This window comes from Saccostrea echinata, unplaced genomic scaffold (genome assembly GCF_033153115.1).
Source record: "Saccostrea echinata isolate AGI-Se365-2 ecotype Australia unplaced genomic scaffold, CSIRO_AGI_Sech_v1 ptg000019l, whole genome shotgun sequence".
In the NCBI taxonomy this organism is placed as follows: Eukaryota; Metazoa; Mollusca; class Bivalvia; order Ostreida; family Ostreidae; genus Saccostrea; species Saccostrea echinata.
In genome coordinates, this window is record NW_026889768.1 from 667,019 (window position 1) to 692,271 (window position 25,253).

A 25,253-nucleotide genomic window follows, 5' to 3' on the forward strand; every position below is an offset into this window, starting at 1 on the left:
AAGGCAGAATAAATGCAGTACCATGTAATTTTAGTTTACATATACTTATATTATTGCAGATGTCAATAATATAAAATGATGATTTCATTGATATGGTCAATAAGATACACTGTTTGATGTTGCATAATGACCTTACCCCAAATATCTCACTTGATGTCTAACCAAACCCTCATCAAAGTTGTTGGCTGCTTTTGAATTGTTCGGCTGAAAATTAGATACAATTGAATTTGATGAAATGAGATACAAAGTATACAGCACTTGATAAAATATATGTTGGTGTATTTAACACTTGATAAAATAAATGTTACAGTGGATTGTAGTGTTTTATGTTTTAATTCAATAATTTTAAAAAGTTCTCAATTTTGGTGGGGTCTAATTTCCGTGGTTTTCAGGGAAAAATTGCTTGTTCATGGGGATTTGATTTTGTGTTTGAAGAAGTAATGAGCTGTGATACATTGGAAATCAACATTTAGTGGAGGACATTAATCTGTGAGTGTTTTCATACCACAAAAACGATGAAAATTAACCCACCCGGGAGTGACCCCCACTGATCCCTCAAGAAATTAGTGATTTCACAGTAGTGCTATAATCTAAATCACTTATTCCTTTGTTATAATTACTTTCACTTTTAATTAATTATTATATTGAATAACAAAATAAAAACATACTTTAATGCACCTAATGTAGTTTGGATTCTTTGATGACAAATTCTTCATGAGTTCTGTCACAGATATCTGTAAGTACAAACCAAAACAAAAGACATGACAAAACTATCTAATTCTCATCACCTCTCCATTAACCTGTGTCCTGTCAGACACGAGTGTCATACATGATATAACCTTACTTCAATTTCACTAAATCACTAGGTTTGACTGTAAACATGATATAGCCTTAATTCAATTTCACTCAAGCACTAAGTTTGACTGTAAACATGATAGAGCCTTAATTCAATTTCACTCAATCACTAAGTTTGACTGTAAACATGATAGAGCCTTAATTCAATTTCACTCAATCACTAGGTTTGACTGTAAACATGATATAGCTTTAATTCAATTTCACTCAATCACTAGGTTTGACTGTAAACATGATATAGCCTTAATTCAATTTCACTCAATCACTAGGTTTGACTGTAAATGCAAACAACAAGGTAAAATAAAGAACATAATCATGGTTTTCCATTTATACAACTGTTACTTTAAATTGTGAACCCACTTTAGCTATTTTTTACGTACATGATCAGATAAATTGTTATCTTAAACTGTGAGCCTGCTGTAGCTATTTTTTTTTATACGTACATGATCAGATAAATTTTTACAATAAATTGTGAGCCCACTTTAGCTATTATAAATTGTCACCTTAAATTGTGAGCCTGCTGTTGCTGGCCTTTTCAAGGACTTCTGAGATGGATTTCCTGTAAAAATAAACACTTGATTCTTAAACAATGATGAATTCTCAAGTTGACCTTACAAAAAGATATATTATAAAACTTAATATTCTGCTTGCTTCTACACTGTGGTTATCTGGATATTGTAGATCATGTTCTTGAGAAGAAAATTATACTTTTCTTCATGTAAAACATTGGCCCCTTATTGTGGTCTCATCAAGGCTCTGAGAATATAAGTTCTATACTACTTGATAAATATATATTAACAGTAACTTATTCAAAGAGTTGTATCACATCTCATTGATGGGCCAAAAAGTATCATTCAGGAAAAAAGTGTTATACTGAAAGATTTTTCCAACACATGTATATTCTTTACACTAGTCAAATACTGTAGTTTCCTTATTTTTTGAGAGTACTTATCATCGTGAAATGGCTCTTTAACATTAAATCGCGAGAACAAGAATTCGTGAGTGGATGGTTGATCAAGGGATTTTGCATGGATTTTAGCACCATAAAAATAAAAGCGAGTAATTTTATTTTGCGAGTGGTGTTTCTCGTGAAATTACGTGATAATTAATTCTTCCTGTATATTTAGGAATCTATAGCAATCCTTCACAATGAACTTTCTTCCCTTCCTCCCCCTCAAAAATTAAGGGGATGCTTTATAGGGGATTAATTTCACGGGTTGTAATTTTCACGTTTTTCTCTTCTGACACGATCGCGGTTTGTTGAATTCGCGGAATTATATAATATTTCATATTTTATATAACAAAAGTTACCTCCCTTGTCTATATCCGTTTAATCCATAGCATAGATAGAATGATATTAATCAGTGTTATGTATTTAGTTCACGAACAACAGGATAGATTTATATTAAATAGTTAAATTTAATAATTAATTGATGATTAAATAAAACAAGTGCAGTGATTAAAAGTCCCTGACTATAAACATTGAATGACTTTCCTATATGCTATTATGATGAGTGCATACATACACCCCAAGATCTTCTTTCTGTAGGGATATCACATCGCAGTGAAAAAACACTGGACGGTAATAAATGTGTTATTGTAGGTCGACGAAATAATATCCTTCCACATCTTCAGTAAGATCGATAGTTATTTAAATGATTTTTTTTAACCAAAATGTCCATAACAAGAGGCCGAAGGGCCTTGAATCGCTCTTCTGATAAACTGTAAAACCTATCACTTCTATTTGATGATTCTAATCCAAATAGTACCCCAAAAATATTAAATACAGCCAAAAAATTTCAAAAGTAGGTCAGGGTGACCTACTTTTCAGTTGTCGTACTCCAAGGACCAAGAATGCATCAACTGACAAAGTTTGATGATTCTAAGCCAATTAGTTCCTGAAATATTTAATTAAAGCCATAAATTTTCAAAAGTAGGTCAGGGTGACCTACTTTTCAGTCGACTTACTCCGAAGACCCAAGATGCATCAACTGACAAAGTTTGATGATTCTAAGCCGATTAGTACCTGAAATATTTAATTATAGTCATATAAATTGAAAAGTAGGTCACGGTGACCTACTTTTCAGTCGATTTACTGCGAGGACCCAAGATGCATCAACTGACAAAGTTTGATGATTCTTAGCCAAATAGTACCCGCAAATATTAAATACAGCCATCAAATTTCAAAAGTAGGTCAGGGTGACCTACTTTTCAGTTGGCGTACTCCAAGGACCCAAGATGCATCAACTGACAAAGTTTGATGATTCTAAGCAAATTGGTTCCTGAAATATACAGTGCAGGGAACTAATTTTGTTACATAAACCAGCATCAGCATAAGCATTAGTAGCATCAGGATCGAGCTAGCATCAGCTTCAGCATTTAAAAAACAGCATTACCAGGATCAACATCAGCAAGCAAAGGATAAAACCAGCATTGACCTACATAAAATCAGCATTATCCTACTAGCATCAGAAAATCAATGAGTTTTAATTCAGTAAAAAATTAAAAAAGAAAGAAAGAATATTGGTTAAAGTATTCACATTATTGATACATAGTGAGATATTATGATCAAATAATTGTAAAAGGCACTTTTATTGCTCTAAACGGCAATGCTGAAATTCATTATCTATTTCCGGTAGCATGATGCTACTTCCGGTAGCATTGACTTAATTATAAAACAGCATCAGGATAAGGATTACTAGCATTAATCAGCAAGCAAAGGAAGCATTCAAATCAGCAAGCAAAGGAAGCATTCAAATCAGCATCGATGCTGTAACAAAATTAGTTTCCTGCACTGTATAATTAAAGCCATAAATTTTCAAAAGTAGGTCATGGTGACCTACTTTTTAGTCGACTTACTCCGAAGACCCAAGATGCATCAACCACTGACAAAGTTTGATGATTCTAAGCCAATTCGTACCTGAAATATTTAACTAGAACTGTCCAAAAGGGACAAATACCCCCCACTGGGTTTTTCAGAGAAGGTACCAAATCACTAATGTTTTCTAGATGTGAGAGGTGTTCACAATTTGCTTAAAAATTCAGAGTGAAAATTTAATTACTCATTATATTTTTTTAATGAATGAAACTAAGGTGCAGCCTAATAAAACATCAATACTAATAATTACAATGTTTATTATTACATTGAAAAAATAGTTTGCAACTATCTGTCATCTTTGTGAGACATGACACTCTGCAAATTGCAAAAAAATATCATAATTAATTACACAAAATCAAATTGATCTTAATAAAGCAAACTCACTTTAAAAATAAAAGGCTGGTTCCAGTAACTATGTATTTTGACAGACATAAATTACAATTAAGAGACTTAAACAAAGAGATCTTTATTTCTTTCTGTCCAATTCCCAGGAGATATAGATAAGACCTGCTTGATCAGAGATGCCCTAAAAGCTTCCCACACTGAACTCATTAATTAATCTTTAACTGGATGCATGTCCACTCATTACTCCCAAGGGACAAATGGATTTACAATATCTGCTGTGTAATGTAAAAACTGTTTTTAATACTTTGTGATTTTTTTCAGTTCTAATGAGTAGTTTTAAGCTATATTAGTTCACATTTTTGTACAGATGTTCTAGATTCTATGTCTCAAATCTTAGACATGAACCCAAAATGACTAAGTCAATAAAAATGAAAAAAAAAAAAACACCTGTAAAATGCAGAAAAATTATCAAATAATGTTGAAAATACCAGGTGCACATCTTCATATGGTAAATAATAAGTGTACAAATTTTCATACAAATCTATGCAATAGTCTCTGGGAACAGATCCTGACAAAACCACATAACAAAAATGAAAAAACACCTGTAAAATGCAAAAAAAATTATCCAATCATGATGAAAATACCAGGTGCACACCTTCATATGGCGAATAATAAGTGTACAAATTTTCAGACAAATCCTTGCAACAGTTTCCAAGAAATGGTTCGGACAACATCTCGTCTACAGACAGACGGACAGACATGCTGATTCCAATATACCCCCTCTAAACTTCATTTGCGGGGGGTATAAATTATAGTCATTTAAATTGAAAAGTAGGTCACAGTGACCTACTTTTCAGTTGACCTACTGCGATGACCCAAGATGCATCAACTTACAAAGTTTTATGATCATAGGCCTTAAAATGTCCAAATTATGCATCTAAAACGCTTTGAAATCGAATGCCTGCAAAGTTCAAAAAATAGGTCACTGTTACTTTTTAAACATATGCTTTATGGCCCCAAGATGCATAATCTTGCAAGATTTCATGATTCTAAACCTCTCAGTATTCAAATTATTGACCTTAATTGTTTCATAAAAGATTAGCCATAAAATTCAAAAAGTAGGTCAAGATGACCTACTTTTTAGTTGACGTACTTTGATGACCCAAGATACATCAACTGACAAAGTTTGATGATCATAGGCCTTAAATTGTTCAAAATATGCCTCTAAATCATTTTGATAAAGAATGGCGGCAAAATTTAAAAAGTAGGTCACCGTGACCTACTTTTAAGTCAACATGATATGAGGTCCTTAGATGCATCAACTGACAAGATTTGATGATCCTAGTCCTTATAGTAAGCAAAATATCAACATTTTAATAAAATATAATTTTTGGTTAACTTTGAAGTGACCTTGAGACCACACCCTTTGCCCCAGGGTGATGCCTTGAACAATTTTAATCTACAATATATCCTCATCCTTTTGTGTAAGTTTGGTGATTCTGCCCAGTGGTTCTTGACAAGAAGATTTTTTAGCAACCAGTACTTTTGTTTCTATTTTCCTAATTATCTCCCCTTGTTTAAGGGTCACAACCCCAGTTTTGGTAAAAACGGAAGCCCTTGGGACAAGGATACCCTGTGACAAATTTGACAATAATTGGCCAAGGGGTTCTTGAGTTACGGCCCATATTCTAAAAAGTTTACGCACACCGCACAAATGGCAATAGCATTAGCTCTTTGAGCCTTTGGCTCAGAAGAGCTAAAAACTAATACGTATGATAATGCAGGTAACACATACATGTGGTAACATTAGTTATGCATGGATAATCGAAACCCATGACCCACGTGTTTTAATTGATGAAACATGTAGCATTGAACTTCGCTATTAAAACAGCTTTTTAACAAATACAGGTTATTATTTTCTGATTTGAATTAAAGTAAAGCGTGAAAATTAAAATCATTGAATGACAAGTACTACTCATAATTACTGAAGGACCATGTACTGCACGTATATATACCTATCGTAGTATATTCTCAAATTCCCAAATAAAACATGGAAGTTATTGAAAACATATTCATTGTTTCTTGAATTCACGGATTTATTAACACTGTGAATATAGCGAATATAACACCGTGAGTTGTTTTTACCCCTATACAGTAGTTACCATTTTTTAACTGTGAAAGGATAGGAAACATTTTAAGCTTACCCTCTGGAAAAAGACCTTTCATGAGGCAGTGTTTACACTGGTACATAGCCTGAGACAGATGTCGGAACAGTAGGTCATTATTCTTATCCAGAAAGCCATCCACTTTGTATGTTACCTACACAAATAATGGAAAATATTGAAAAATATTGAGAGCAGCTCTGCCCAAACTCCATCTTTTGCTATGTGTAAAACAATAATATAAATGAATTACATGAAAATAGTTCCTGAGCAAGTTTGCACTTTATAGAAACTAAAGTCAAAATTGAACAAAATTTATGCATTTTCTAACTTTAAAAAAAACAACATGAAATCTCAATAATTCGTGACACCACAGCAACAAACATGCCAATATTTTTGCACTATATAATAAATGAATCTTACATTTTGTTAATTTTGATTTACTTTATACAATATACATGTGTATAAAATTGTGCTCATTTCAAGAGATTTGCAAATTTTACTTTTATGGGGGCAGGGATATGCCTTTAGCATATAGTTCTTTGTCATAAATTATTACTGTTACTTATTTACAGAGGAAAACTTGAATTTGAGATGTTGACATTGTACTCCTGTTGTTGTGGCAGTAAATACCTACATTGCCTGCGTAATGTTTGAGTCGGAATGTGCCATGGGTCAGTGTTTTGTCGTTCTGACACTTCTTCAGTGCTTTACTTTCGTAGTGAGGGTGATTATTACACGCTTGGTTTAACTTCTCTAGGAATGTCAAGTCGGTGGGGTTTCCCGGTCGCATACACTCCTCATCCAGAAGGGCCAGGATCCCAACATTAGACTGTAATAACAATACAAGCAATTTTCTTATTTAAAGATTTAAAATAAATCTGAACTTAAAATACAACAAAACTTTTAAAGGTATGAAAAAAAACTCCAAGGATCAGAAATTGCTTTAAGAGAACAGATACTTAACTCATCATAAGGATTTCATTTTTACAGTATCCATGTTTACTTTAAAATATTTCACTGTACACATAATATAATGACAGGTACTTGATGTAGCTATAACCACCATGATCCAGGGTTATTTCCCCTATTCACACACTACCTATCCTTCACTAATCAGTTATAGCTACCAAGCATTACATGTCAATATATAACATAACCATTGCAAAGCAAGGTGCATCAGTTTTCAAATAGAGATAAAAAATTTCGACCTTGATTTGCAATACACTTGTATTATAAAACTATTTTCTAGGTTCATTCCTATACCTTGTAGAAACTGGTATTAAGTCAAACTTCATATAAAACTTTCAAAATGTTAAAATATCTTGTTCTGTGCAAATTAGAATGATTCTAACCTATATTATTGTTATGGCTGTGCAAAATAATGAAAAAGTATAAATTGTTTCCATGTCATCAATATTATATTTATGTACATTTCTTGGTTGATACTGCACACAAGACATCCCTTGAATTAATACTATTTACAGTATTCCCATTCATTTTAACAATATAAATGTAAAAATGCCACAAGAAATAGACAGTACAAAAAAGCAAAATTCTCCCATAATTTTCCATTCATGGCAAATTCAAATTTTATTAACACTAAAAGCAAACCCACCACAAGGTATAAGACTGCAAATGGGTTACTGTTAGAAACTGTTTACGTAAGTAAATTAATTAATCCTTTTTATAGACAATTCTTTATAAAAGTTCAATTTAACTTATATTAGACCTTTGATCTACTGGCATACATCACTACACAATGGAGGTAACCATATCCCTTTGGGTTCATCTCAGATTGACCTTTCATCTGACCAATCAGCATGTCACATTCCACGCTGTTGGTAAGACTAAGGGAACTCATTCAGAACAACTGACCTAACTGACAAAACCCATTAATTGTAAGTAATGCCAATCAATTCCTCCTGTCTTCAAGACTTTGAACACAATCAAATGGTCATCAAAAGAATCCTCAGCATGCTGAATGGCTGCTTCAAAATGAAAACAGCTTGTGTAAGACTGATATTCATTTGCAAATTTATCTTGTCACTGAAATTTTCATTGGCATCTAAATCTAGGTAAAAAATCAATCTGAGTTGAACCCATGGGATGTTGTTGAATTCTTTGTGTAGCAACCTAATATGAATGCATCAAAGAATCTAATTATAATTGTGTTATATCTGTATGTATAGATTGTATACACAAGTATTAACTACTAATAAGAAACATATTAATTCTGTTAAGTCTTATAAAGCTATGATCTAGTTGGACACATACATTAAACAAAAGGTGCAAACTACTGACTTACACTATTTTTTTCAGGGGGCTGAAAATAAATCATGCAAGGTTACAGCATCAAGCAATTACCTATACAATATACAGGCATTAATCACAATTCAATAACAACTCAAGTGTAAAGAAACTGATGTATGAGAAAATGACTTTCTCATGCAATAAAAAGTTTCACACATACATATATAGCATATTATTTACTGGTAATAACAATTTTAAGTACAACAGACATTCAGTTACAATGAAATTTTATCTACTGTTACTGTCATGCCAAATTAATCCATGCATGATTTGAGGTTTATTTATTGCTGACTAAAATTAGATATACATTTACATGTCTATGTATGTGTGGTAAGAGAACACCTCACCTTCTCAACCAAGTCACAGATGACTGCATTGTTGAAGTACTCTATATGAATCCATTCAATTCCCTAAAACAGAGAAAAAATACAGAGTCATAATAAAGCACCTGCTCTGCCAACTCAAATAGCAAAGTATTATTGTGTCCTTTATACACCAGCAAAGAAAATAAATCTTCAGATTAATGATTTTCTGTGAACTCAACGATTCTCAAATCTCCTTATTTTTCCTCCTAGCAAAGTTAAATAATAACACACTAGTGTACCTCCTTTTAGCTAGGTAAATTGAATAACATACTAGCATATCTCCTTTAAGTATTCTTAAAGCTAATGTTGACTGAATAATCTACTAAATCTACTAGGGTACTACCTCCTTTATATATTCCTCCTGTTCTTCTTTCAGGGTAAGCTCTATAAATATCTGTTGGAGCTTCTCATTGCAATAATTGATGATAAACTGTTCAAAGCTGTTTTCCTACAATGGAGTGCATTTATAAAAATTTTATTTAACTATCCTTCTCTGAATAATTTACTACTGTGAATTAGTACATGTACTAGAATAAGCTACATGTAGTATTTACATAATGTACATACACATAACTTTACATCAAAATAGTCAGGTGTTAAAATATATTGAGGGTTTGCAAAAGTAGTTTGGACAACTCACTTCAAACACTTCAAATCCATAAATGTCAAGGACACCCATGACCTCTGTCCTAATTCCAGAGGTCACCTTGATGCTATCATTGATACGAGCTACCAGCCAGGAAAACATGCGGCTGTAGATAGCTTTACACAGAGCATCTCTCGCATACATTCCCTGTAAACAAATAAAGTCTTTAAACACTTTTATCATGTTTATCAGCTCCTAATTTATCAACAGAGAAATGTGACAAGGAGTACATGTTATATAATTATGCCATATTTGCTGAGTGACACATAACATACACAAAATCACTTACATCATTTGCACTCAGATCTCTTTTCACCTTTTCACCCCTGACCTCTACTTTCCTCTGGGTCAAGGCCACACTTAGATCAGCTGATGGACAGCCCAGTAAGGCTGCTGCATCATCCAGTGCTACAAAGAATAAACTGCACAAATCAGAGATACATATATCCTCAACAATATCTAATTATCTCACATTTTAGTGACATACATGTACCATATCATGGGTCATTTTTACTGCTGCAGATTTTACAAAAATGCTCCCAAGAGGTAATGGTTTTAATGATTAAGGAGCTGACAAACATGATAATGAATTTATGAAAAATAAATTCTTTATGAAGTCCTTCCACTGCTGTAGACTGTAATGCATGACATCTGTACATAGTTCATCAATGCTGTTCATTTTTACACGCATATTTTTACAGTCCTATTAAACATAAAAACTTAGCTAAAATTGGCAGCAAAAAAAAAAAAGACCTATTTTACAATGTGATTTCACCATACTTTCATTTGTTTGATTTACAGTGGAAGTGATGGACATGAGACACTAACCTGCCATGTTACTTAGATCACATCCGTCTGTACCATCCTCATTACTTCTGTGAGAGAACTCCACGTTTCCTAACTTAAGGATGCTGGCAATCAGTTGGAACAATGATGTCACTTCCTCAGATGAAAACCCTATCACTTCCATACCATGCTGAATTTAGAATTTAAAACTCATAGAATATAATCATTGTATAATATCTTTATAGTGTGTCTTGTGCATCTTAGTTGTTAAATTCACCCCATTACTGAGGTATGTAATGACCTGTAGCAGAACATTACAACAAAGCCTTACCATTACAGTGTCAAAATTCTTCTGATCATTCATAGTAGCAACATCAGCATCAACAGTCCCTTTCAATATATTGTAATCATCTATCTCCCGTGTTAATTTTAGAGACTCTAAAAAGAAATATCAAAACTGCGTATTTTTATCAGTAAATATATCAACTTGAAGGTCATTTAATTAGAGATTTATAAATGATGTCTACCAAGTGTGTTTAGTTTTGCTCCCTGTAGCAGCTGATAAAATATGTGGAAGTTCCTTTCTCCAGGCATCTGAACTGCTACTCGGGACTGAAATACATATAACATCCTGTTATAGTATAGGCTCTCAAGAAAAAGTTCTTCATCCTGGATGTCTCACTAAAATGTTTTTTTTTTTTTTTTTTTTTTGCCATTTCCTGTCAACTTCTAGAATTTTTTTCCACTTGAATTTTTTTAATGCTTCAATAAATTATTTTCTTCTATTTCTTTTTATGCTTTTTCCAAGATCAATAAATTCTGACTCATTCAAATCAAAGATTTTAGATCACAGAACTAGTATCAGAAGAAATCTGGTTAAAAAAATGATTTTACTTCTTCCATTTTAACTGACAAAAAGATGTAAACATAATTTTGTTTAAGCTTCTTGTTTTAGTTATGAAATCCTATCCTCCTTTCAGTTTTAGAGAAGAAGAATTATTGACATACCTTCTCTAATAAATCTGAAAAAAAAATAAATTAACTTGTAGTTCTCGGGATATTCAATTGCCATCTTTAAATTTCAAGTTTTTTTTCTCCATCAAAAAAGGATATGCTATAGGAAATACAAATAGGAAGATTTTATTAAGTGCTTACAGTTTGTTATAACTCCTCCAATAGGATCCCCCTTGTAATCAAACTCTATATCCATGTATTTTCCCTGAAATCAAAAAGAAAAAGCCAGGACTGTGAACACAACATATCTACAAAAGCAGTGCCATTGATAAGAAACAAAATCTTACACTGGTAGACATAAGGCCTAAAAAAATTAACTTGGTTTTAAGGCCTGCCCACATCTCATTTAACAATGCACATTACCCATTTTTATTCTCAAATGAATAAAATCAAATTTCTCTCATGCGCTCGTAAGTTGCCTAAAAAAATCCGGAATCCCCAACCGCATTTTGACCACAGTTAAGATACTCCTTTCAGTAAAACATTTGACAAACATAAAGATGATCCAGACTTTTGGCCTAGTTTAAAATCGCAAATATGGCTGTCGAGTTAACAGATTAAGGTGTCAAGGTTAAATCTGGTCATGACGGCATTGATTTCAGAGCAAATTCATAAGGGAATGACTGTAATACTTCCATGGCACATAGTAGGGGTTTCTGAAGGTTGTTCCATCCTAGAACTCCATAACGCTATCAAAGAGGACTCCTCCCTCAACCTCGTAACTTGGATGTTTCCAGAAAAGCTTCAGCAAAATTTGCTGATTTCATTTAGTGTGGGTAAACCAAAGACTGATAAATTTGACAGTGCTTAATAAAATCATAAGCATTTTTTATAGTGCTGAAACACTATTAGATTAGTTGTGATACATAAGCAGTTGACCAGTTGCATCACTAAAAGTATTGGGTTCTGTAATTTTAACACGTCTGGTTGTTAGGATGCTGTCGTTTCATTACATGAATCATCGGAATGTAGAAAATGCAAGAGAAAAGAGAAAGAAGCAGGAAATAAATTATCCTTAAAAAAAAAAATCCCGCATCTGTTTTTATGAGATAAAAAGAAAAAAAAAGCCTCCCTCTCGCATTTATTTTTGAGAAAACTGACCTGAGAACCAAGTTATTAATTTTATTAGGCCTAAAATAACTACCTTGTGTACTGTAATCAAAGAATAAAATCATATTGATTTAATTGCTTAGAAAAACAAACAAATGTATCTTTGAACAGATTTGTAAATATTACTTTATTTTCATGGTCTCTGGACAGATAAAATATGATGGCCATTGGTTAACATGAAGGTACTTACAAATCTGGAAGAGTTGTCATTCTTGTTAGTCTTTGCATTCCCAAATGCTGCAATAAATTAGGAGTGTGTTAATAGATTCATTTTCCCTGTCTCATTATTGAAAAGAATAGTTAAGAGTGCGTTAATAGATCCATTTTCCTGGTCTCATTATTGAAATGGATAGTTAAGAGAGTGTTAATAGTTCATTATTGAAATGGATAGCTTATACATGTAGTGTGTAAATAGATTCATTTTCTCAGTCTCATTATTGAAATGGATAGTTTAAAAGTGAATTAACAGATTCATAATTGAAATAGATGGCTTAGTCATGACCTCAATAAAGACACCTATAGTCTTCAAGGTCCACAGTGTACAAACTGTACATATTTTTAATTTTGATATCCACTCTCCCTTGAGTGCTCACATTTCTGTCACTGATACTAGGGAGCTAAGTGACCTTTAACCCTACACCTATCAGATTACCTTCGAGTACGGGGTTGGATTGCAGCAGTTGTTCTTTGACTGTGTCAATATTTTCTCCTTTCCCTGATACTTCAGCTACATACTGCATTATTACTTTACTGGCCTCTGAAAATTAACAATAAATCTTTATATATTTAAGCTCAGAGTATACTCACAATTCAACCTCAGTATCTTTCTTCAATATTACTGTAAAAATCAAAAATCTGGAGAATAATTACAGACAGATGACTCGATCTCAATCATTTTTGCTATGATATGTTTGGGAAACATTTTGGTAAAATGATTTAATTTTGATATTTGACCTTAACATGGTTTCAAACTATTTTCAAAAGTAAAATTTTTTGTACAAGTGTCCCCTGTATTTCATTATATTAACTTTGACTGCAGACATGACCATACTCACCTGTCTTGCCAGCGCCACTTTCCCCGGAGATGATAATACACTGATCTAAATGTCGGTCTCGCATGGATCTATACGCCTCATCTGTGATGGCATATCTGAATACAAAGACATACCAATATATTATTTATAGAAAGAATTTTAATCCTGATCTGAATTCTAGACTTATGAATTAAAAAGAGTATTTTATATACATGTGGGGTGGGAGTTCATAGATGTTCCTGGAGCGATATTCCTCAATGATGCTTGGTGTATACAGAGGGATTGTCTTGTAAGGGTTGACAGAAACCACCACTGTTCCTATGTAAGTCTGAAAAATAGTTTCATAATACATAATTAACAATTAGGAAAAACCAGAAGTCTCTGATGAGACTACAGCTCTCTTCGATTGGACTTTATAATGAACTAGACATGGAGATGCAATAGGAATTCTCTTTTGAGTCTCACATTTTTCAACAGTTTTGTTTTGAACATATTTTATTGACAATCGGATCAGAAACAATTTCTATTAACTTACTAGTTCTTCTCCTTAATAAAATACATAATAATTGTCATGCATTTCAACAGTGATAACACCTCCTGTTTTAAATCATTCATAAAGATGCTGCATTTTGTAATGATTTCTAAGTATTAAATTTCAGAGTTTTTTTTTTCCCCTTAGTCTTAACAGTAATAGAATAAATATATGGTTCCTTCGTAGCAAAGCTTGAATAACAGAATAATTTAACAATAACCTCTTCTACACAATCATATGGCAGATATTAGACAGGGAGGTACTGTAGAGGATACATATTATTGAAAAAGTTTTCATATTCTATTTCAACATATGAAAGTAGTGCTTAGATAAATGCATCTCAATGTAAACATTTTTAACCAGGTTTTCTTCAAATGCAATGAAGAATAATTAGTACCATTATGAAAATAATTCAACAGTATACTCAACTTTTAGTAACCATGCATGGCAACACCCTTAAGTGAAATTAGATATTGTTGTGTACAATTAAGTATCTTGATACTACCTCAACATTTCATTGAAATTGGACAAAAACTGTAGACAGAATTATGTGTACAAGATTATCATATTTACATAGACCTGGTTTTGGTCATAATCTGGTAATATGCTGGCATCATATTTGAAAAATGCTGGTTTAATACTTACATAGATCTGGTTATGCTGGTTTAGTACTTACATAGATCTGGTAATGTTGGTGTCTACTTACTTAGAACTGCATGGTTATGCTGGTTTTTATACTTGCATAGATCTGGTTTTGTACTTACATAGATCTGGTTATGTTGGTTTTGTATACTTACATAGATCTGGTTGTGCTGGTATCGAAGCCTGAGGTTTTCAATGAAGGCATCCTCTGTCATGGGGTCCAGCAGCACAGCATCACTGACCCCCACATTGTTTTCCAGAATAGCCAGTGAACCCTGGTGTAGCGCCATGCTGGCTGTCACGGTCACACTTCACTCTGTTAGAATGAAGAAAACTTCAAATTAGTCACAGACTCTGAAGATTTGCATACTTATACATGCAATATTACTTCCTTGTTGAACACTTAGATGCCAAACCATAAAAATTCTTGTATCCCAATTTTCATTCTTTCTTGAAACTTATAGTAATTAAATGGTAATTAATACACTTTTTCCTAGGTTAATAGAATATCCACTACCACTGTCAGACTGTCCAGAATGTATGTCTTATAAGCAATGTTCTAAAGTCTGTCTGTCATGACCTGACAGCCTCCTACATAAGCTCTGTAAACAATTCTTCTTCTGCCTCCCTGACTCACCCACTTCAAATGACACAGTCATCAGATTTAATTAACTCCTTAACTATTGCAGACTTTGTTTTAAAACTCAAGTTACCAGATGTTTAAACCAATCCTTTGCAAACAGCAATTTTCAATGCATATGTTAAATATAACAAAAGAATTAGAGATTAAATTTTAATTTCTACAGATCTGCCACTCTTAAAGATATAAATTGATTTTCCAAGTCATTTACTTCAAAGTACTGCGTTTTTGGGAACTGTTAAAAATGCAAAAGTTTACAGTTTATCTTCTACATACTAAAGCTTGGAAAAAATGGCCTGATTACAACGTCTGAACCACAAGTTATAAGGTGCAGATTTTTGATACATATAGGTCCTTAAATCAAATACTTTCACAGGACACCTGTTGACTAGGAAGCATCCTGATAAACACTCTTTTTTTACTAAAATCAAGTCCAGTTCAAAGGTACATACCTAGGATACTAAGAAGCCAAATAATTCTGTGTATTCTGTGAAAATCAAAGCGACACAGAAAATAAGAATACACTAAGTCATCTAATACACTTAGTCTACTCCAGTATCAGACAACCGTGTCACACATAAATATAGGAAGTAGAGGAATATACTTTATCACTTTCTTCCCATTTCTATTTCCATATTCCTCCAACTTTGTTATCTTTCTGCATCACACCCAACATCACCAGTTTGATGGAGAACCATATTCCATTAAAATAATTCACTCAAAGAATGCGGTCCACATGATAAAGTTTTGCAAGTAAATCCAAAGTAAATTACTGGTAGCTACATATCCACAAAGAAATAACTGTCAATGGATACTGCAATGATTACCAAAGGAAACTCAAAATCCATCAAGATTCCAATAAAACATGAGATAATTTTAAGTCAGATGACACTAAATGCCACACCCTATAATTGCAGCATCAGAGAAAATCTCAATTTCCAAAGACAAAGCTCACAGTTCTAATATTCCTAATGATACCCTGTATCAATATTTCCAGTCAAACAACAATAGATAATCTGGACCAGAATCAAATAATCAGAAACTGGACACATTGACACAATTCATTAAGCTGATTATCATTATACACGACCATTATTGTGGTGTCACTAAAATATAAAGTAGTGTCATACAGTTATTATAGACAGCTAGGAGTAAATCAATAACAGCAGGTGAATAAGCACTCTGTGATACAGACTATAGACAAACTTGAAAGATTTGTGATTTCCTCATTATCTTTTTAATTCTCAAAATACATGAATCCTTTTTATATCAAATTGCAGAACATTTTTATTTTCAGCATCGTCAAGGCAACAGTGCAGCTTCATCAAAGATCAAGTCAGAGCGAGAGAGACATTCCTGCAATATTTTAGCAATGTAAAGCATACTACTGTGGAATCATTCTCGATTAAATTTGTGGAGGGCTACGTTCATGGACGACCAAAATTTTGCTGGTTCTTGGGGTTGTGAAATTGTGGATGACAGAGATATTGTTCGTGTGAATGTTAATTTGTGGGTAAATGTGAAACATGAAATCCATGAACATTAGCCCCCCCCCCCCCCCCACCCCCCCCAAATCATGAACATGATTTTAGAATGAGGACTAATATCCATTGTTCACAGTCTGTTTGACTGTAACTAAACTCATTGTGATCTTTATTATCCAATGGGATGCATTTATATATGGCAGCATAAGGCAACCTTGAAATACTATATAAATAAATTAACAGGCATACATAATTGTTCGTATCTTAATTGAATGCTAATTGTCTGATTCAATTTGGGTCATGTCATCAGCACATATTTACCAAAAATTTGACCTTGAAAGAGGACACTGTGCAATCATGTGTTATATAGATCTTTTATGAAATACATGAATACTAATACATTGCATATCTACTAAATTGAATACTTAAATATACTTTCATATATTCACAATAAACAACAAAATCTCTTACTGCTGAAACAAAATGATAAATGTCAAATATGTTACTATAAAATCCAAGTCATATCCTAAGCAATGTGACACCCATTTTACATGTAAAGTCCTTCCCTACAATACCACTAGAACTATAGTCCTTTCCTACAATACCACTGGACCTACAGTCTTTCAAGACAGTACTACTAAAACTCTTGTCCTATCCTACAGTAATACTAAAACGATAATCCTTCAAGACAGTAATACTAGAACTATTGAATCCACAGCTTAGAATGAGATTAATTCCCCTTGAATGGTGTGTGCAAAAAGATATGATCACATACAGTCTCTCTTTTGCAAGAATTTAAGATCAATTCCATGACTTTCATTTGTTAACACATATAAGCCTAATCTTCTGACAGACTTGGACATACTTACTTGATTTCTCCAGCTTCATACAAAATTAAGTTTTATCTGTGAAAATTCCTGAGTGTTCCTGATGAAATAGAAAACAGGGAGATACACAAGATAGTATTTTTGTCTGGCAGAAAAGGCTAGCTTTCCACTGTATCACAAAAAGAGATAAAGTGTTTTCCACTTCAGGCCATTAACTTCACTTAAAACCATCACACTGTTATTTATACATTACAGCATGATATAAACATGACATCTTGAGAAAACAATATGAAAACAGATCTATTTCTCATTCCAGCATTTAATTTTCATCTGTAGCCATAAGTGGTAACGATGTAAACCAGTCAGATAGTCTCCTAAATCCAAAAATAAACCAGACTTAAAACCGAAAATAAACCATGGTAGGCCGTATAACTCCTCATAAAAAAAACAACATTTCTAAAAACATTTTTGTGAAATAAAGAATTCATTTTACAAAGAAAACTGTCTTTGACAGCGATTTTTTATAGGATTAAATAATTGAAATCAAAAATAATGATTTGAACAACATTTACATTGCATAGATCTCCAAATACACAAAAAGCTTATATTCAAATTAAAAGCAGGTATTAACTTGTAGGCAACATTTGTAGTATTAAATAGACAAGTTACTTTAACAAAAGGGTATTATAATTAATGTTTCAATATTATAAATATCCAATTGCATAAGAAACTTGTAATGAAATTTAGTCCAAATTGTAAAATGATATTTAAAGTATAAGTGTAGTCTGTAATATCCATATCATAATACAGGGTATGCATGAATGAAATACCCCCAAACGATCAATACACACCTGATCAAATCTAGAAAACTTTCACAAAGGTGAAAGGTAAAGAAAATTAATGAATTCATTATTAGAATAAAGCTTTTTACAAATGGGTTAAAACTCTTCCATTAAATAACTAAAGACGGAACTTCAAAAGCCAGTCTTACCTTTCTTCTTTAAAGTTAAGTTTAGCTCTCCCTTACATCAAGTCATGAATGGCTAATCTCTCCAAGCAAACAGACATTTTCTGGGGATCCACAAGAAAACTTCTGAGGTTTACCTATACCCTGTCACTGTGTGCTATATGTTAGTCTAGTACAGTTTGTTAAAATGATAAAAGCATTTAACAGGTAGAGGGATAGAGAGCCCCAGAAATATCAACACTTTATCAACACCATGCAATACCACTTCAAAATCCATGTATATAAAAAAGAGTTGTAAATTAGGTTTCCTCAATAGTCTGCAGATTATAAATCCATTTTTACATGACATGCATTAAAAGGTGTGTTTTTTTCTGAAGGGGGAAAAAAGTAGCTTCCGACTTCGTCAACCCTGTAATCTGATTTGCAGCTCTGAAGAGCAATGCACCATATCTGCAGCATTAAAGGAATTCAAGGTCAGGAAGCTTCTGGCTGTAACAAGGAAAATCATTGTTTACTGAAACTGATCTTTATGGTAAAAGTTTGCAGAGCTGTATCAATGTAGATCGAACTGACAACAGATTTCATGGGTGATTTCAATTTGTACAGATCACAGAAATAAAACAGAGCAAAGAAGAATAGATAATATTTAACAATACAGCAATCATAGTGCTGCCAGATAAACCAACTATTATTCAAGACAATTTTGATTCATGATTCTTCTGTTTGCAATTTTTTGCAATTTAGGAAATGTTCTACATAAATAACAATTACATGAATAGTCTGCGCAATAAATATTCAAGAAGGGAGCAAAACTCATGGTTTTTTTATTTCATGTGAATAAAAGTTGGTATACAGTATGTATTACATGAAGAAATTGATCATTTTAGGGTTCTAATTAGCAAGTTACATCTACAGACAAAAATACAGAAATAATATTGAAACAACTATCTGAGGAACCTAGCTTAGCCCTTTTATATCTTCAACCTAAGAAAAATCCAATCATCATATACTGAAAAAATGTAATAAGAATTTCTACAAATCATCAGAGATAACAATTTTTGCCAAGTATAATTACATGGTACCCACTGTTTCTGGGAAAAACTTTATTTATAATAGCTCAGCCAATTAGAAATCATGACAGGATTGACAGCCATCTTGGAAATCTAAATACCGGGTATAACAAGAGCATCATCACCAAGTGGAGCATTCCTTCACAAAACAAATATTTCCTTATGAGAAAGTCATACTTTTTAACTTGTTCATTTATTATTCTGTTTTGTAAACTTGCACACAGAATTTGAGTTGTAATTTTACAATATCCAGAGAAATAATTGGCTAACTTTAAAAATTAATAGAGTACGTTAGACCTATTACAATGCAAAAGAATTGTGCAAAGTTTGGTGATCTTAAGTACAGGGTTCTCTTTCAATCTAGCCCATAAGCTTATACACAAACACACCACACACACCCACATACATTTGCAATAAGCTGTATCCCCTCTGCGACTTGTTGGTCAAGGGGATAACAAAAGAAAAATCCCTTATGAATTCTGAAGAGTACTGCCATTATACCATTATTTACCAAATAATTTATTTAGGTTAAAGGCTGTTACTTTGTAAAAATTGGGTCAAATTAAAAAAAAAAAAATTCAAAAAATTCAAACATCTCCTAAAACTTTTAAAAAACTACTAAAAATAATCCGAGTGATCCCAATCTCAAAGCACAACCAAAAAAGTCCAGAAAACTAACAAATAAACGAACAAAATTTCTAACCTGACACATATTGACCTTGACTTTTACAAAACATGAAGGTCGTACATCATGTTATTATATTTTTAGTTAAATTCAAGACTAAAGATCTCTCAAAAAACAACTGGCTCTAAGGATCCAAAAATAAAAAATGAACAAAAACCCCACCCACTTACTCTTCTAAAACAAATCTTACAAGCAATCTTTGAAGACTATTAATTTAATATCAATCAAGAATTCAGATAGAGTCCTGAGTAATCTACATCATCCACCTCTAGAAACCAAAAGTGATAGGATTTCTATGGGCATTAACTTGTTTACACTTGATTTTTCTGACAAAACCTTGATAAAGAAATCATAAATGAGTAATAATTAATGCTTTATCCATTTTGCAAACATCAAACACGGAAAATACACCTGCGGCAGACAAGACAGGCCTTATCTTAATGTAGTGTATACATAGCAGGCTATTTTGAGGGGCTCTAAATTCAGGCTAATCACAGGAAACACTGCCTCAGCTTCTAAACAAAGATGTCATTCAATACCTACCTGTAGGAAAGGATATCCCCGTAATGTCAATACAGGTAAACCTGTGCCAAAATCTGGGAAATACTTCAACTTTACCTCTTATACAAATCAATAATTACTCTGTATATTAAGTCTATACTTTAAAATCAAAGGCTTTTAACAAATGGAGAAAAAGAATTGACTAATGCACAGCAGTCTTTGAAAGTACATATAATGATTCATTGTTTAAGAATGATAAATCTAAAGGAGACATCTGCAAATCCATTAATGTCAATGACGACCAAGAAGGGGTCAAAATTAAAAAGAAATACTCGCTAAATGTGAGTGAATCAAAACTGTGAGCTGAGCTAAAAGATTTGCTGCAAAATTTAGCAAGTAAAACAAACAACGATCTTTTTCAGAATTTGCTGGGGTTTTTTTTCTCTTTGGTTTTATATTTTATACAAACTTTGTCTTGTGCACTTAAATGCTTTACAGAATGACCTAAATTCATTGGCGTAGTTGACTCTGAATATAGCAGTCTCGTTCAACCAGATGCTCGGCTGTCTCCGTAAACTCCGACCAGCAGAGAGTCTGGTAAAGAAGCACGCTAGTGTTTGTAACCGTTAGAGGGTGCTAATTAATTACCAAACGAGTACAGTGCGGACTCGTTATTACAATGTTCATTTTGTCACGGTAAAATATCGTAATACCGAGGGCAACGTAATAAAAGTTCCCAATAAAATCCATAAAACATCGTTTTGAAAGCTTGTTGTTGTATTAGGAGGTGTATTCTTCTCCTTTTGTTTCCTTCTTCTGTTCAAATTCTTCATTAAAACGCTATATACATATGATTTATTAATAACTTATCTTGAATAGATATCTTCATGATGCTAATTCTTCTATTTCCTTCATTTTAAAAGAAATGTGCACATTTTTTATAACAAGAGGCCCATGGGCCACAACTCTCACCTGAGTAACTTTGGCCCTGCTGTTCTTCACCTGATTTCCTACGTTGTTATACCTTTTGTGGCCCTACCCCGGTGGTCATGATATGAACAATTTAGAATCTACACTACCCCAGGATGATTCCACGTAAGTTTCAGCTTTTCTGGCCCAGTGGTTTTTGAGAAGAAGATTTTTAAAGATTTTTACTATATATTTCAATGTAAAACTTGGATTCCCTATTGTGGCCCCGCCCTATCCCTGGGGGTCATGTTTGAACAATTTAGAATCTACACTACCCCAGGATGATTCCACATAAGTTTCAGCTTTTCTGACCCAGTGGTTCTTGAGAAGAAGATTTTTAAAGATTTCAATGTAAAACTTGGATTCCCTATTGTGGCCCCGCCCTACCCCCTGGGGTCATGATTTGAACAATTTAGAATCCACACTACCCCAGGATGCTTCCACGTAAGTTTCAGCTTTTCTGGCCCAGTGGTTCTTGAGAAGAAGATTTTTAAAGATTTTTACTATACATTTCAATGTAAAACTTGGATTCCCTATTGTTGCCCCGCCCTACCCCTGGGGGTCATGATTTGAACAATTTAGAATCTACACTACCCCAGGATGATTCCACATAAGTTTCAGCTTTTCTGGCCCAGTGGTTCTTGAGAAGAAGATTTTTAAAGATATTTTCTACATATTTCAATGTAAAACTTGGATTCCCTATTGTGGCCCCGCCCTTCCCCTGGGGGTCATGATTTGAACAATTTAGAATCTACACTACCCCAGGATGATTCCACATAAGTTTCAGCTTTTCTGGCCCAGTGGTTTTTGAGAAGAAGATTTTTAAAGATATTTTCTTCATATTTCAATGTAAAACTTGGATTCCCTATTGTGGCCCCGCCCTTCCCCTGGGGGTCATGATTTGAACAATTTAGAATCTACACTACCCTAGGATGATTCCACATAAGTTTCAGCTTTTCTGGCCCAGTGGTTCTTGAGAAGAAGATTTTTTTAATGACCCCACCCAATTTTTGTCTTTTCTTGATTATCTCCCCTTTGAAGGGAGCTTGGCCCTTCATTTTTTCAATTTAAACTCCCCTTCACCCAAGGATGTTTTGTACCAAGTTTGGTTAAAATTGGCCCAGTGGTTCTTGAGAAGAAGTTGAAAATGTGAAAAGTTTACATACGGACGGACGGACAGACAGACGGACGGACGGATGGAGGACGGACAACGGGTGATCAGAAAAGCTCACTTGAGCTTTCAGCTCAGATGAGCTAAAAACTTTGGCAATCTTCATTTATCTGCCGCCATTTCCTTTTACTATTACTTTTGTTTCTGTCTAGATAATGCGTTCGTAAAATTTTCAATGTCTTCGTATCGTTACTACATAAATAACAACAATTAATACATCACTGGGCGGTTTTGGGTGTTCAATGAGCTTAGAGCTGCAGTGAACAACTGATGAAAGTGGGCAGTGTGATAGGCATATTCCTGGACAGGATTTGAGAACACACAAGCTAAATGTCAAAATAAATTTGAATTTCTAAATTACTGAACAGAGTTCAATTAGCAGTTCAGCAATTATCAATTTGTATTTCTGCTGACACCTGTGAGGTAGTCCAAGCCACTATCCAAGCTGTTAAAACGTTAGTGGAGTTCAAATTTTGCCAAAATTATGTTTGATACCCAAGCAGACAATTCCCGCTGTTTAACTGCAAACGAAATTACACATTGGTATTTAACATACATGCATACAATTAAATGTAACCCTTTATTTAAAAAATAAATTTTACTTACTATCCATAGTAAAAAAAAAAATGAAATAACTTTGCAGAGATAGATAAACTAGAGACTACATTTATAAATAAACAGTTTAATTGTTTAACAATGGCTTTGGCACGCCCAATTCTGCTGACATCGCTAGAACAGTCAAGGTGTGTGCAGTCAAGCGTCACTAATCACCTAACGGCCCTGCAAGTTAACACTCTGTCAGAGCACAGGTGTATCAATGTTTATTTAGCGTCTCCTTAAGTGTCTACAGTCGATCAACACTGAATAAACATAGGGTGAAAAAAAATTTTGGACAGAATTTTTACATCGTAATACCGAGTCTCTGCATTTTAGGACATCGTAATAAACAGTTCTATTTTGTATAGATTGGTTAAGAAATGGTTTTGTGCTTTGAATTTACAACGTAATAAGCGTTCTATCTTATAAAACCGTCACCGTAATAACGAGTCCGCACTGTAATAACAATTATATCAATCGCAGAAATGAGTATTACACAGGTAGACTTCACTACTTTCGCTTTTGCTTCCGAAAATAATTTTAGCTAGACATTGTAAAACACACTTATAACTGTTACGAATTTGACATTCTCCACTATTGTTATGCATAAGTAAACAAGATGTTTCTTGTTATATGAGTCATTAAAATGATGATTCGATGGATAATTGAATGAATGAGATGTATTGATATTTATTCTTGCTTACCTGTTATTATTTATTAGAGTTATTTGAAATTAATGATGTGCTAGGTGCAAATTGTTCACCAGGTACCGAATTTCCTCCACGTTTTGAGGAATACGGAACGTAAATAAACCATTCACTGGTCTACAAATGCTTTTATATAGTACTAAATATTCTTACCTTTGATAATTGGGGTAATTAATAAATCCATTCACTGATAATTAGAGTAAAAACCTGACAATTACACTCTGCTTTTTCATACTAAGCGGCAAAAGATGTAAAGTACATTCGGAACACCTCGGATGCGTATAATAGTTAAATGTATCCGAAGCTTTCCGGCTATTTGAAGTTATGGCGCCAAATCTCATGCAATATACGTCATAATGGGTGTAAAAGGCTTTATATACGAGCTCCCCGGGCTCTGACAGTCAGACGTCTGCTGTCTCACTCACTGTGCGGTCGCCAAATCTGTCAGATAACGATGACCATACAAGAACAAGGCTCAGAAGAGTTTAGATGGGTAATTATCCCTCAATTTGTATTGACTTGTTAGCAACACTTGATGGCTTTATTAGTTTAATGAGTTTTATTCAGACACAAGTAGTGATCTGGACTCGTTATTGTTTATTGTTGAATAATATTTACTAAGGCACAAGAAGTGACCTGAACGTGATATTTATAACTCCTGACATTATTATTAACAACAAACTAACAAATGCATGGTGCATTGTATTGAGTTTTGTTGAGATGTTAGCATAACTTTTTGTCCCTATACAATTAGTTGTTTGCTATAACCTGACATTTTATATTTATACTCACTAAGTGAAGAAATCACTAGTTGGAACTTTATTCAAGACCTAAAGGCATTAGGTCTATTTACACTCATTAAAGGGTTTGTTTAAGGGTGGTTTATAAATTAACATTTGTTGGAAAGGGTGGTTGGTTTGCTTTTATTTCAGGTGAGGACAGCAGAGCCAAAGAAG

General features: G+C 33.4%; 1 protein-coding gene across 1 annotated transcript in view; it reads right to left on the reverse strand.

Annotated features, from left to right (window-relative positions):
• LOC133189527 (unconventional myosin-Ib-like) overlaps positions 1 to 14,989 on the reverse strand; it is a 28,933-nt gene extending 13,944 nt beyond the window's left edge. Inside the window, exons 1-19 of the mRNA XM_061324881.1 lie at positions 14,835 to 14,989; positions 13,718 to 13,833; positions 13,527 to 13,621; positions 13,124 to 13,228; positions 12,662 to 12,708; positions 11,503 to 11,566; positions 11,356 to 11,369; positions 10,875 to 10,959; positions 10,679 to 10,785; positions 10,390 to 10,537; positions 9,851 to 9,969; positions 9,556 to 9,708; positions 9,259 to 9,363; positions 8,898 to 8,960; positions 6,875 to 7,069; positions 6,280 to 6,394; positions 1,356 to 1,411; positions 669 to 734; positions 137 to 204 (exon numbers count right to left, since the gene is read on the reverse strand). Coding sequence (XP_061180865.1) covers positions 137 to 204; positions 669 to 734; positions 1,356 to 1,411; positions 6,280 to 6,394; positions 6,875 to 7,069; positions 8,898 to 8,960; positions 9,259 to 9,363; positions 9,556 to 9,708; positions 9,851 to 9,969; positions 10,390 to 10,537; positions 10,679 to 10,785; positions 10,875 to 10,959; positions 11,356 to 11,369; positions 11,503 to 11,566; positions 12,662 to 12,708; positions 13,124 to 13,228; positions 13,527 to 13,621; positions 13,718 to 13,833; positions 14,835 to 14,969 — 1,856 coding nt within the window. The 5' untranslated portion in view covers positions 14,970 to 14,989. The remainder of the gene's footprint in view (positions 1 to 136; positions 205 to 668; positions 735 to 1,355; positions 1,412 to 6,279; positions 6,395 to 6,874; positions 7,070 to 8,897; positions 8,961 to 9,258; positions 9,364 to 9,555; positions 9,709 to 9,850; positions 9,970 to 10,389; positions 10,538 to 10,678; positions 10,786 to 10,874; positions 10,960 to 11,355; positions 11,370 to 11,502; positions 11,567 to 12,661; positions 12,709 to 13,123; positions 13,229 to 13,526; positions 13,622 to 13,717; positions 13,834 to 14,834) is intronic.
• Positions 14,990 to 25,253: the final 10,264 nt, after the last annotated feature.